This window comes from Poecilia reticulata, linkage group LG20 (genome assembly GCF_000633615.1).
Source record: "Poecilia reticulata strain Guanapo linkage group LG20, Guppy_female_1.0+MT, whole genome shotgun sequence".
In the NCBI taxonomy this organism is placed as follows: domain Eukaryota; kingdom Metazoa; phylum Chordata; class Actinopteri; order Cyprinodontiformes; family Poeciliidae; genus Poecilia; species Poecilia reticulata.
The window spans coordinates 23,186,623-23,200,558 of NC_024350.1; the positions used below are offsets into that span (position 1 = coordinate 23,186,623).

Here is a 13,936-nt window from a genome sequence, read left to right on the forward strand (position 1 = left end):
TTTAAAAGAAACATATTTGTTAAATTACCTTGCAATATTGTAGAATTAAATTAGACGATTCGGCTTGGCTTTGCCAGGATGTCTCATTAAGATTTACACTCTCGTTTTTTTCTCCCAACAAACATTAGTTCCCAGCCTCAGGTAATCGTCGGCAACATCCACTGATTGCATTTTAATTAAAAAGCGCATTTTAATCATCCCTGCACTGACATGTCGCGGAGGGTGGATGTCCCATTTTCGATGCCGTGTCCCTGCCTTTCACACAAGCGCACACAAAAACACACACATTACATCTGAATGACTGTGCCTGGCTGGGTGCGTCATTAGTTTAAAGTCGTAATTAATATTGAGAGCTGACAACGCCTCCCTGAGAAGCCGTTGAATTATGCAGGGAAGTGATGAGGAGGTAAAGTTGAACTGACTGACACTAATTGCAGAACACAGAGACGCACGGTCAAGAGGGACAGTGCGAGTCCTTCAGCACTAAATGAGGTTTTCACACAACTTGGTTCTTGTGTTTGTGGTCTCACCACAGAGTTGTGTGACTTTTTTTTTTTTTTGAAACGGGGCATACAGAGCATATGTCCAAGCACATTTCCAATCTGTGTGGAATGGAAAATCCTGACATGCCCTGATTTCAATATGCTCAAGTAAATATGCAATTTTCTCTTTTAAACATGCCAGATTTGATCAAAGGCTTTGGCATAGACATCAGTTGCCCATTGAAAGTTGCACATACACATGAACCATTCTGGGTTTAAATTCAAACATTAAGCACAAAGGTGATAAAATGTTTTTTAAACTCTTTTGAACTGCAGGGATGGTTATGTGTACAGAATTCACAAAGTCCTTTATTTTATTCTAATAGCATATACTTGACTAAATTTCTTATTTTTCCATTTATAAATTCTAACCTTCATCACACTTGTTCTGGTCCTCTCATTGAAAAGTACTGCTTTCTGTCTGTCCATTAGTATGACGAATACACGGTGTATGGAACAAAATAATATTCAGTAGCTTCTTCAGAGTTCAGGACATTCTGCTTTTCGTTACCAAGAGCTTAGTGACCCTGCAGCACAGCGACGATGCCTCCCTCTGCATCATTAAAGAGCCATTTTGCTGACATATCAAGGCCATTACCTCTGAAAGGAACAATTTCATGAAAAGCACCCTCTGCTCCAAAGTACAATAGCTTTTCAGCATCTGTATAATTATATTCCCACACATGTGTGGCCAGAAAAAAACTTTAACAGAACAGATTAATGACGCTGATGCCAAATCGGTAAGTGGGGGAACTTGAACAAACTTCGGTAACTTTCTCTCTCGTCCACACCTGTCCTCATTATCTGTCCTTTCTGTGTCAATCGATTAACGGGCCTGCTGCACCGGTCTCTTCTCATTATTAAAGAAGTCTGACAGAGACGTCTCCTCCTTCTCAGCCTGTTCTTCGCTCACGGTCATGAGCTTCTCATTGCCGTCCATCGAGGCCATCGGACCAAGAGTGTGTATCCAATTCTGTCACTCAGCCTGATGAGCGCAGGAGGGAAATAACAAAGATAAAAGACTAGCCGAGAGGCAGCCGAGGCTTGGCTCAGTTGTTTGTATTTCTCATCTTCGTTGCCAAACTGCAAACTCCACAAACTCTGATGTGTGTCTGTCCTTTTCTCGGTTTTTGTGAGAGGTTTAGAAACTCATTTAGAGTTGGGTTTTCTCTAGGATTCAGGACTAGACTTTGACTGGACCAAGTCCAAAGACTTGCTTCTACTGCACACACTTTTTCCCAGGAATGAATGTAGTTTTCTGGGGTTACACCCTTTTCTGGTGCATTTACCAGGATAAGCTAGCAGGGTAGAAAGTTACCGCTTAAGAAAGGATGTTAGCTGGAGGTTGAACCTCCACCCCAATCCTGGCATGATGCTGCCACCAATATTGCAGATAACTGGGTTACTACTGAAAGCAATTAGTTGGACTGTTTCTGTTGTGTGTTTTTTTTAACTAATGGGTACCAAAGTAAAACACACTTACTAGGTGTTTGGGTCTACGGTTCAATCCATTGAAGTGTGTGGTTGTAACACACTTCAATGTGTTACAAAACTCACATCCATCAGGTCCCCTTTAGTTCTTAAAAAATGTAAAATGTGCAAGATCACCTGTGCTGATCAGCAAGCAGAACAATGAGCCCTCTTTTATCTGCTGCCTCTCCCCAGAGAGAGATACGAATGCAGGCAAGAGCTTCTCATAATGCTGCCGCCATCTGTTCTTTTATTAGTCTGGAACATCGGTTCTCCATCTGAGCGTTAAAGTTCATTATTATTCATACAACATTCATATAGTGAAACGTTGCCAATGGGAGTTCTGGTGTTAGTGTCTGAGTCGGGACAGGACAAGTCACACTAATTGATGACTGAACCATCAGCATCGAGGCTCTCGGTCCAAGTCGGCGCACCTCTTTAACTAATTTTATGGCTTCTTCTGAACAAACGATTTGACATTCTTGAGACATTTTGAAATGTGTTTTAATTGGCTCTTCTCTCTTTCTCACTGCCCTTCAGGTTGCCTGTTTGAAGATGAGCTCTGTGCACCGTATGAGTTCTGCGTCAACGGTAAGTACAACTGTGAGGAAATGTACGTTACTCCTCCGTGTCCTGGTTCCCTTTACTTTTTAACGGTGTGAAAACAACTGGAATACACCTTTATCAGTTTCTAGCTGTGAACAAGAATATAGTCAGGTCTGTCATGCTGTCAAGTTTTTTTTTTTTATCTTGTCACGTATGTTGGTTGGTCTAAAGGAGTTTTTAGAGGGCTTTAGCTGTTTCCATGCAGTATAATAAGCAAAGCACTTCCACAAATGATGGCACAAATAATGCGAGGAATATTGTTCTTTTTGTCTTCTGGCTGTAGATTGAGTGCTTGTTTTGTAATCATTTTGTCCAATCAAAACTAATTTCCTATTGTAAATATTGTGAAAATAACCTTGTTTGTTTCATGTAGCTTTCATCACGCTAAACTAATTTTATCTAGCTTGGCTGATGGCAAACATGGCTCTTAGGGTTGTAACGGTTGGCCTAGGCAAATCATGGATGGGGGAACATCAATTGTTTTAATCTGTATGGGTTGTGTATGTAGCACTTTGAAATGTCTTGTTGCTGAAAATGTGTTGTATAAATAAAATTGCCTTGCCTTAACTTACCTTATTTATGCATCAGTGTAAATAGCCCGTACCTCTATGATGTGCCCCCCTTTTTTGTAGTGTGTGTATTGTGATGAAAATAATTTCATTTTGTTGTGATGTCAAACACTTGTTTCTTTTTTTTTTGACTCTGAGAGATCCACTGACCAATTTGGGTTGAAAGTTCAATATTTTATACACAACTCGGTAAAAAATTTGACTTCAAAAAAGTAATCATGTTTTTGTAAACCTATATACTTTTTGAAAGAATAAAGCACTACATTTTAGTAGTAGCATCAACCATTACAGTTGCACACAGTTGCCCAAAGCATAGGTATGATTTTTCTCTGTAAAGCTGGTGGATAAAGGTCGCATACTGTAAACTGTGACTGAAGGGTTGGATCTTGACACACACTGTGTTTTAGCTCGGATGGGAAAAGCTCTAAAACAGGAACACATCTACATCAGCAAAGCATCACAGTAACTGCAGCACTGATTGACATTGTAACTGGTTTCCCTTCACATGATGAGGTTTTCCCTGCACACCGCAAACCTCTTGTACAAACCATTTTGTGCTGGAAGATGGATGTGGCTGTCCCTGTGGTTGCCATGACAATGTGTCGCCTGATGAATGTATGAATGAATGAACGGGGGCGGGGGGATGTCAGGTCTCCCAGACGAATCAGACAGCAGAGATTGTAATTTTGAAGGGAATTGATAGGAGGTGGATATTGAAGATTGTCTTCATGTCAGAGTCAAGGGGACTGCAAATGCTGGAAGATTTTTATGTATAGAATAATCCGTTTTTATGCTGCTCCTTTCCCTGCAAACATTTTCACCAAATGTTTTGTCGCTGAGGTGGTTTTGTAGCTCGCTTCATTTACTGTCTGCAAAGGCTCGACTAACTGCAGCTCTTACACACCAAGACGAAGCAAGCCAGGGCACGACTTGTACTTGATAGACAATAGGCCTGCTGGAGAACAAAATGTGACCGATTCTTGGAACTAGAAAAAAAGAACTGGAGCTGAAAAAGATAGGACAAGTAGAATTTGTTAATTTAAAATAAAAGTAAGACTTTTGGAATATAACAATTTACACTTACTGTATTATTTTGATGCAGGTTTTTTTTGTATGCCATGATAATCTAATAATAATATATTATTAGAGAATGTTAAGGGTAAAAAAATATGATTGGATTGGGTTTCAGAGCAGCTTTTTTGATGCATATTTAGATTCAGTTAAGCTTCCTGAATTATCCATAGCTCATAAAACCTTAAATACCAATAAGTCAGACAGCTTAATTTCAAAGGATATTACTCTTTTTGTCAAAGACAACTCCAGTGATAAAGTTGTGCAAGTTCTCTGTTCAAAAAGAAATTATTTCATGTTACTTCAAGAAAATTTAAATTCAAATATTTATTGTTTTAATTCGTCATCTATACATTCTGAGCTAAGTTCATCGCCTTTAACATAAACTGATTCAAATTCATTTCAAAATTCTGTCAAAATAAATAAAATACATTGAGTTTACTCCTTGTTTTCTTGGTGTTCCTCAGAGGTATTTTTCATGTCTGGAGTGAGTTGAATTTGCTAATGTTCCTTGATCTCTTATGAGATAAAATCGTGAAAACTGATCACTATTATGATAAAGGGACTTAGTTCTGCATTTTTAAAATTATTTACTCCCTTTATATCATTTCATTAGAATAATCTGTAATTTATTATCATGTATGCTGAGTGTTCACTATGTCCATAAACAATGGATGGATAGATTGAAGGAATGGAAAGCAACACAGTGCATCAAAACCCCATTAATTTTACCTTTATGTCACCCGATTATCAAGATCTAAACTTTTGTCCAGCTTGACAGGTATTTAAACCCGTCCTGAAGAAAATATGAAATTTTATGATTTCTGTTTTTTTTTTTTGTTTGTTTGTTTCGTTTAACTACACAGTTTCCTGACATGATACAAAAATAATACTGTTCCATATTGGATGTTTAGCATGACAAAAAAAAAGCTAGGGGGTCTATAAAAATACCTAAACCATACTCAGTTGATCTATGGTGTTTTGGATGTATTAGAGCAGCAAATGTGGAGCCCCGCTCACTTATTTCCATATTAACCCAGTTTCAGGGGAACTGGGTAGGGAGGCAGGGCCGAGGAGAAGCCACTTTAATTACAGATCCTGCATTTGTTCAGAGGGGAGACTAATCGAGGGAAACTGCTGACAGCTTAATAACAAAATATCTACTGGCAGAAAGAAGGTTCTTCCTTAGTGTAGGTGCATTAGCATATAATTCATGTTAATGATGTGTATTCACACCACTGTCTCTAGCCGACTTAAATGGCACGTCAGCAGTAAGCTGCGGATTTGTGCTATAAAAGCACCATAAAGTGAAAGACTTAAATAGTGCGTGTGTGTTTTCCCACACAGTATGTAAATTAGCAGATATTAATGAGTTGTGTCACAGCCCTCTGTGGCTGCAGTGCGTCTGGCCCCTTTCACTCGCCACTGGACTCTCAGTGAGCAGCAACCACAGCACAGACAGATGATGAGTGGGAGTAACTAGGTCTGCCACTTTCACTCTCTCACAGGTCCCTGATGGAGTAACCTGGTTTATTCTGGGCTGGGCCGAACGCTTTCGTCTTCACCCGAGCTGTTGCCATGCAGGGTGGTTAAGCGGGAGGGGGGAGTTGGAAAAAGAGGTTCATTATGACCAGATATTCTAGCAGTTATGAGCTAAAGTGTAAATATCTTTTGCAGGTAATTAGGATCTACTCTCACTGAGCGGCACTGAGAGTAGAACGTTTTCACATTTTACAATCATTCATTTTGGAATTTAGTTCCTAACACAAAAATAGTGCAAAATAAAACAACAGCATCTCTCTGTGTGAGCAGAGAAATGTCTAACACTGGCAGGACACCTGAGGACTAAGACAGGCGTAAGACACGCCTGTCTTACATGCAGTAGAAAGCACTGAGTCATCTCAGTTTAGAGAAACAGAAAGTAGATGTCATTAAAAGATGAGATTATGTCTTTTTAGATAGCTTAGATATTTGTTTTACAGTGGGCCTCTGACTATTTGTGTATTTACCCATTTGTAAATTTATTATTATTATTTTTTTGGTGGAACATGACTCCAAATTATTCACGGAAATTCCTTCTGTACAGCTTGGGAAACTAAAATCCCTTGTTGCAATGCTTCTCGGCACATCATTGGTTGGCATTTGCAAAGATGCCACTCCAGGAACGCCATTCATTTTCCTTGGCTCTGATTGGCTGAGCCCCCAAAAGTGGAGATAAGTGGAGATAAGATAAGCAGTAGTGCTAAGACGGTGTGTGCTGATACCTATTACAGTATATTTGGTGTTTGAGTTATAATAACAGGCAGTTCCAAGTGTTTTTAGAGCAGGGTCTCAAGTATTAGTGGGGTATGTAAAATCATGACTGCTGATAACTGCTCAGGATAACCCTGATAAGCATATTCCTTATCAAGACTAATAGTTAAAAGTAGATATAAAAGGAGTGTCTTTAGTATTTAACAAAACATTGATTTAATAAATAATTACTATCCATCATTCAATCTCTTGCTGTCAACTCACTCTCTTCAAAATCTTCAGAATAGTGCTGCTCCAGACGTTTTTCTTAAAAGACAAGTGATTACCTGGAAAGGCATTTTAATTTGCTGCTCTCCAGAGTGTTTGACTTACTAGTTGAATAGGCTCAAACCAGAGTGCAGTGGATAAGTGCTGGATGTTTCCCTCGGGGCGTCGGTTGGCTCCTATTAAACACTCGAACCAACAGTGCTGCATCGATCTGCGGTTATCCCGCCTCCTCTCGGGCCAACGCCATCTGAAACGTCTGCTCTGTATTTTTAAACTTAAGCGATTTAGGTGATGCTTCTATTGATCAACGAGTTGAACTGCAGAGTAAACATAAAAGATGCAAATATCAGACAAGTCTGTACGAACTGACAGGAGGAGGCTGAAGTCCTGTATTTACAGACGAAGAGACTGTTAGAAGAATAGAAATGCAATAATTAAGCTTATTTATGCAGCAAAACAGAATCCAGTTGGCAGGATGTTTTTGATGCAGCATGGAGAGTCTTTATTTACTCCTCCATTTAAATGTGCATGAATTAAATTATCATTTCAAAGCTACAACTGTCACAGCTAAAAGGCCAAAATAGCCCGTAAACACTCCATTAATCATAGCCTGATCACTTTAGCTTTTGTTCCTGCACCTTTTCTTCATTAGCCGACCGCATCTAGTCCAGTCTCGGGGTATTGATTTAAGCCTATTCATTTTCATGACAAGAGCTACGCTGCTAATACACCTGTTCCACTACGTCTTAATTTGTCTCCCGGGTCCGTTCGTCTCTCCTCCTGACGTACAGTCTTTTGCAGACGCTGTGCTGACTGTCGGCTTTAGTTCCAGCTCCTGTTATCCTCCAGCATTAGCTTTCACAGTTTAAATAGCTTTAGAGTCGGAATGGTGTCGCTGTCTGTCACAGCGAGAAGAGAGACAGCGTCTGGATTTAAAGCTCCTTTTTATTTTATTTTTTTTCTAGCAGGAAATCGTCTGTATTCTTGTCAACACACAGCTTATTTAGATGAAGATGCTCTACTGGATGGCGTTCTATACCTATAAAGGGTTTCATTGATCAAGGTGTTTTTATATTGCTCATTCCATTATAAAAAGGCATAAATCACCCACAGATGGTGCTGTAAAAATATTTTTTGTCAAATTTTAATATCAGACAACAACTAAATTAGGGGAACAGACTTTCCAAACCAACTTGGTCCTAAGAAAAAAAAAAGTAATTGCCTCCCATGTTAATTTAGTTGTTAGTTAATTCTAATAAACCTTCTTTATATATGCTTTTTTTTTCAAGCTACACCCTGATTTGATAACTACCCCAACAGTAGAATCAAGAAATCACATAACTTGGGCCTCTATGACATTTTGACACAGACTAAAAGATCTCAAAAAGCAATGATGTCTTGATCTAAAGAAATTCAGCAAGTCAATAAAATTTATGAGTCTTTTAAAGGTTGCTACAAGCAATTTTGGGATTCAACGACCCACAGCAGAGCCATTATCTACAAAAAGTTAAAAAGTGGTGAACCTTTCCTGGAGAGGTTGATCTCCAAAATTACTCAAGAATACAATAATGACGCCTCAAGGAGATTACTAAAAACCCCAGAGCAACCCAGTGCTGCAGGCCTCAGTTTCCTTAGTTTAGGTCACCGATAATAACTCAGAGGACACCTCAGAGTTGCTAAAAACATGTGATGATCCACAAGGCTTTTGGAGAAGTACTGTGTGTGCTGATGAAATAAAATTTTACGTCTGTGGAGGGTCAGCGTCTCTTTATACCTGGTGTAAAACTAAAACAGCATTTCTGACAAAGAACATCTTTGTTGCATCATTGCTTCAGAATCTTAACAACAAGCCGAATTTCCAACCATCAGTTTAGCCCAAGCAAGGACAACGAGCCGAAGTTCAACAGCAAGTACACCTCTGAATGAGTACTAAAAAAAGGTAAATGTGACTGGAGAAGTTTCTATGTGACTGTTTGTGAATGAAAACCCTCCGAGGTGGCTGAACAAAACCAATTGCTAAAGTCCTCATTGAAAAACCGTTTTGAATTTGTCTTTGATATCAAAGTTGGTTACGTGATCTCATACCAATGTAAGTGTAACAAAAAATAGAGGAGAAAGATGTCAGGGTGCGAATACTTTTTTTGCAATACTGCTTAGGATTTTTATATATAGTGTACGTTGTTGATCAAGGCCTTTAATTATTGCTCAAATATAAGCCAAAAAAAATTCATCCTCATACTAAATATTTCCACACAAATGTTGACACATTTTAGAAAGAACTCCCTGCTATTTGATTTGCCCAGCCTCTCTGTGCGTTATTTTCAGCTTCTGACAAGCCTCTATGGATGCAACACATGCTGCGCTCCTCCAGGCCTGAAATTAAAATGTTGCTTTTCGCTGTCAAAAATAGCGTGGGGGAAAAAAAACGTTTTTATTTATTTATTTATTTTTCTCCGAGCTGTCAACTGCAATGAGCCTTGTTCTGATCCCTCTGGTGTCAGGAAAGCGAGCAGAAAAGTGACAGAACAAATCTCCGCGTTTGGCGCCATCTCGATAATTCAATCACTTGTTAACCTTCGCCAAACAAGGATTTCTTTGTCGCAAAGCACCTTGAGCCTCTATATTTAAGGCTCCGAATCCCTGGACGTCTCTTTGCTAACGGGAATGTCCCTGAAAAACGGACACGCGACATCTGCCATCAGCAAGAAAACTGCAGGGTTTAGAACATCAGACGTTGAGCGGTTATTACTTTCAGAACGTTTTTTTTTTCTATTTGTGACAGGAAAAATTGGGGATTCATTTTGTGAGTTATGTCATCAGGGACGGTTAGAATAGATTTCTGGCAGACAAAATGAGCAAACAAAAGGCAGTTGGTGTGCTTTGATGCACAAAATTCTGTGGGTGGAAAGTTTTCCTCTGCTCAAAATATCCGCTGAATATTATACTCTTGAGTGATGTTTCTCTGGCTCCTCCAAGCTTTGTCTGTTCAGAGTTGCCATTTGAGAAGGAGACATCTAGAAAACACCCACTCCTCCTCTAGGATATGATTACAATTGCCAACTGTCAGATTTCATAATTTATGTAATAATTTCCTCCTGAATTTTACTCTAAGCACAAAGCACAGGAAAAATATGGCACGTTCAATGGGAAATCGCTTTGGAATTACCTGGTTTATGGGGGAAATAATTTTCGGCAAGCTAAACTTAACTGGGCTGCTCTTTGTTTTTCTGAGGATCTTGAACTTATGTCTTTTTGTGGTGACTCAAAATTACATTTTATATCAGTCGGCCAAATTTTAGCCTATTTTTAGACAGTCATGTGGTCAGGTTGTTGTGTGCACGTTTCTTTTGCACATGTGTCTTTCCTCTGACATTTCTGACTTGTTTGTGAAACTCTGGCTGAAATGGTTGCATTCGAGTCCAAATGTCTGACATTTTTCTGATTTCTGTCACCTGTAGCAATAGAAAAAAAAGAAAAGGGGGAAAGTGTAAATAGGTTTGTAAGAATCAGATTCTAGATGTTATCAGTCATGCTTCTTATTTGAGATCGAATGACATGGGAGAAAAACCCAGATGTCTTTCTCTCCCCAACAGCACAGTCCAACTCAATTGTGGCTCAAGAGGATAATCCAAACTAGGATACCTATCATATAATCATTTTCAGATACAGATGCATATAAAAAAAATAGAATATCAGAAAAAAGTTACATGTGTTTTTGGTCCTTATTTCAGAAAAATTATAGATTCACTACACGTAGACTTTATTTCTAGTAATTTTGAGAATTACGACTTGGAGATAATAAAAACAAAGAATCAGTGTCTTAAAAGTTAATATATATGATCATTCTGTCTTGGTCTTTGTGGACACATAGTAGATTGTGAGAGCCAAAGCTCTGCATTTCAGTTTAAATTCGTCTTAGTTCGGTGTAAGGCACATGTGGTGGCATGTACACTCACCACCTCCTGTGTGAAAGCTGCTAGAAATTAAATGAAGATCTGTGTAGGAGATCTGTGTAGTGGTCATGTGATCGGGGTATTTCCTTTTGAGGTCTGTCAGACACAGACACACACACAAGAGACCATGCGTCCCCTCTTGTTCAGCATCCACCAGAAGTAGCTGTGTAGTGTCGCTGGACCTGTTAGCCCTGCAGTCCAATGCCAGATAATCAAAAGTCAATGAATGGATGGATACAAATCTTTGAGCTTTGCAATCATATGTTTTCCTGCTAAAGTGTACAAACTGAATTAGAAGTGAAAAGAGAAAACCACAGCATGTAATGAGCATCAACTCTTGTTTGTTTTGTGGTCCCCATGTAGCCGAGCATCCGTCTTATTGATGTCTGCTGTCACTCCCCGATGTCTTGAGGCTAATTAATGGGAGGCTGTGGTGTATGACCAAGTGCTGAAGCACATCATTAGTCCCCATCTAATCATGGGCACCATACCTTACACGCGCTCAGACGACTGCATTGCTGACGGCTCTGACTTCATCTCCCGAGGCCGCCTCTCCGCTGAACTTCACATTCTGCGAGCTTTCGCCAAATAGGTGCAGGAATCCATCCTCCTGTCTGAGAAAACATGGCGGCTCTGTTCATTTAAATTCCAGCCCTTGTGTTTCCTCACTGCTGCCTGACCCCCACATGCCTCCCTAAGCCTCTGCATCCTTCAGAGGTCCAGACCAGCCATTGAATTATGGGTTGATAGTCTGTCTGGCGTTGGTTGCCTGGCAACCCAAGCGGGAGGCCTGCTGATAGGAAGATTACCAAGGTCTCAGATAAAGTCCCTTCTGCCACAAATGTCTGCTTATCGTGGAGCTGTCTGAGGAAGAAATGTCAGCCATTACCCCCACCTCACACACAAAAAAAACACAATACAGGAAATCAGACGTACAAAACACTGCAGGAGCCTCACAGCGAAAGCTTTTCATCTGAGCCAGCAGATGTTATTTGGCATCAACAGAACAGCAGAAAGAGTGCTGAAAAACGTGTACCGTGTGCGTTTCTCACTTTGTGGTGCCACAAAACACCTGGTGAACCTGTTTCCACCGTTTCCCCTCTTGTCTCCTTCCGCTGTAGATGGAGTGTTTGGAAGGTGCCAGGAGTTGGCCGGGGCAGACCTGTACACGTACGATATGTCATCCTCCGCTCTCCAGCGCCTCAGGATCCTCCTACAGAAGCTGGCTCACAGAGGTACAAACTTTGTCTGAGAGTCTATCTTTCGCATTCGTCATCTATCAGTGGGTCACACAGAATGCCTTTTGGCGTGAGGTGAGCCAAATCAGCCAAGCTGTCTCTTTGGCAGGCACAACACACTGCCACTGAGCTAGAACGTGTCATGTGACTCATATCGGCCCATTGTTTGGTCGTCCTCGCTTAACACCAGTAGCCAGTCTTGTTGGCTCTTGTGCTAGTTGGACATTTAGAGCTGATTTTGTGGATGAGTAACTGTGAGGTGTGCAGGATAAACACACCAGTCTCTCCCACCCAGTCAGTGGAAGAGCTTTAAAGCAGCTCACAGCTTCAGACGGTTTATAGGCATCTATGTGATGAACATGCAGTGCCTTGCACACCCCATGAATCTTTCAATATGTTGTTTTGTTGGTGTGTTATGAGTGAGATCAATATAAATGAGTGCAAAATTGTAAGGTGTACATTTGGGTCTGTCGTTTTACCGTCTTTTGCCCATTTTTCCTCAAAAGCTCAGTCAGATTGGATGGAGAAAGTCAGGAAACACCAATTTTCAGGTCTTCCTACAGATTATGTATGGATTTTGATCTGGGACATTCTTATATTTAGCTCAAAAGTTGAATTTTGTTCTCATCTTATCAGAGCACCTTCTGGAATTTATAATTTGCCGAAGAAAATTAGAAATATGTTTTTTTTTTCTTGCACTTCACAAATAATCTCTGCTTTCTTTCTGAAACAGAAATTTCTGATAAAATACATTAAATACATCATATTTGTGACTGTGTCATAAAATAGGAAACTATCATTAGCCCATTATTATTATTCAATGTCTTTATTACAAACGTAATTCTATATTTACACAAAGAGAAAAGTTGGAGGGAATTATTTTTTCTTAACTCAGTAAAAGTGAGCTTAACTAAGTTAAGAACAATGCATTTTTGCTCTCATATTTGAAGAGTGACATCACTTCTGTAATTTAAATTATGCCTAATTTGATATTCATTCATTGTGGTGGAGCTCTATTTTTCTTTCTGACAGTGGAAATGACCGGATCCTCCTGGGAGTCCACAACACAAATCCAGACAAAAAAAAAAAAAAAATCAACAAATCAAATAAACTGAAATCTGGTGAAAGTAAATGTATGAAAATGTAAGAGATTGGTCAAATGTCATTTAATTGAGTTTTCATTTCTTCATAATTTCAAAATATGCTGCCTTGACCTAGACATTTGTTTTGATGACAAACAGTATTCAAGCCATGTAATTATATATAATTAATTGCTTGAGTGTGCACTGGTTATCATGTCAGCTGCAAAAAAAATGGTACCAACAAAAATCTTGCCTGCATGTAGGTTATATGGAGATATGTACAGAATTGTGATTAAAAGTTTAAAAAAGAGACACGTATAGTATCCCTTATGGCTTCATGCTCCTGCACCGACAGTTATGCCCCACCAGGGAGCAGTAGAAACCTTTAACAAGACCATAACCACAGATGTCCACCATCCAAATTGTCTTTGCTGGTCACTCTGAGCCTGATTCTCTGAAGCAGGCGTGGACAAACGCTGAAATTTATTAGAAGCGTGGGTAAAGTGGGAAGAAAAGAAGCATGAAATAAAGGATAATTATTCAAAACAAGCCTGCATATTTGTAATAATTAATAATTGGAAATAAACGCATGAAAATGAGGAGAATGAGAGCAGATATGGAGTTTTTTTTTTTTTTAGGTCCAATTCTTTTAAATGATTTTCCTTTTTATTCTTTGACCTTGTGCTTTAAGACAGCCTTTTACAGACATGACATCATCACTTTGAAACATTTTTCCCCTTTCACCGTCTGTAAGACTCCCGTCCACAGATGGGCGTTATCTGGCATTGAGTCCACAATGCGCAGTTAATGCTCTGTGGCATGTTATTCTTATCAGCTCAGCAGCTATTGAAGTGTCATCTTTGAGGTGTGTAGGTTTGGAGGAGG

General features: G+C 39.5%; 1 protein-coding gene across 1 annotated transcript in view; it reads left to right on the forward strand.

Annotated features, from left to right (window-relative positions):
* Nucleotides 1–13,936, forward strand: part of ptprn2 (protein tyrosine phosphatase receptor type N2) — a 147,625-nt gene that overhangs the window by 15,810 nt on the left and 117,879 nt on the right. The window contains exons 2-3 of the mRNA XM_008396736.2: nucleotides 2,553–2,603; nucleotides 11,853–11,966. Of these exons, the coding sequence (XP_008394958.1) occupies nucleotides 2,553–2,603; nucleotides 11,853–11,966 (165 nt within the window). The remainder of the gene's footprint in view (nucleotides 1–2,552; nucleotides 2,604–11,852; nucleotides 11,967–13,936) is intronic.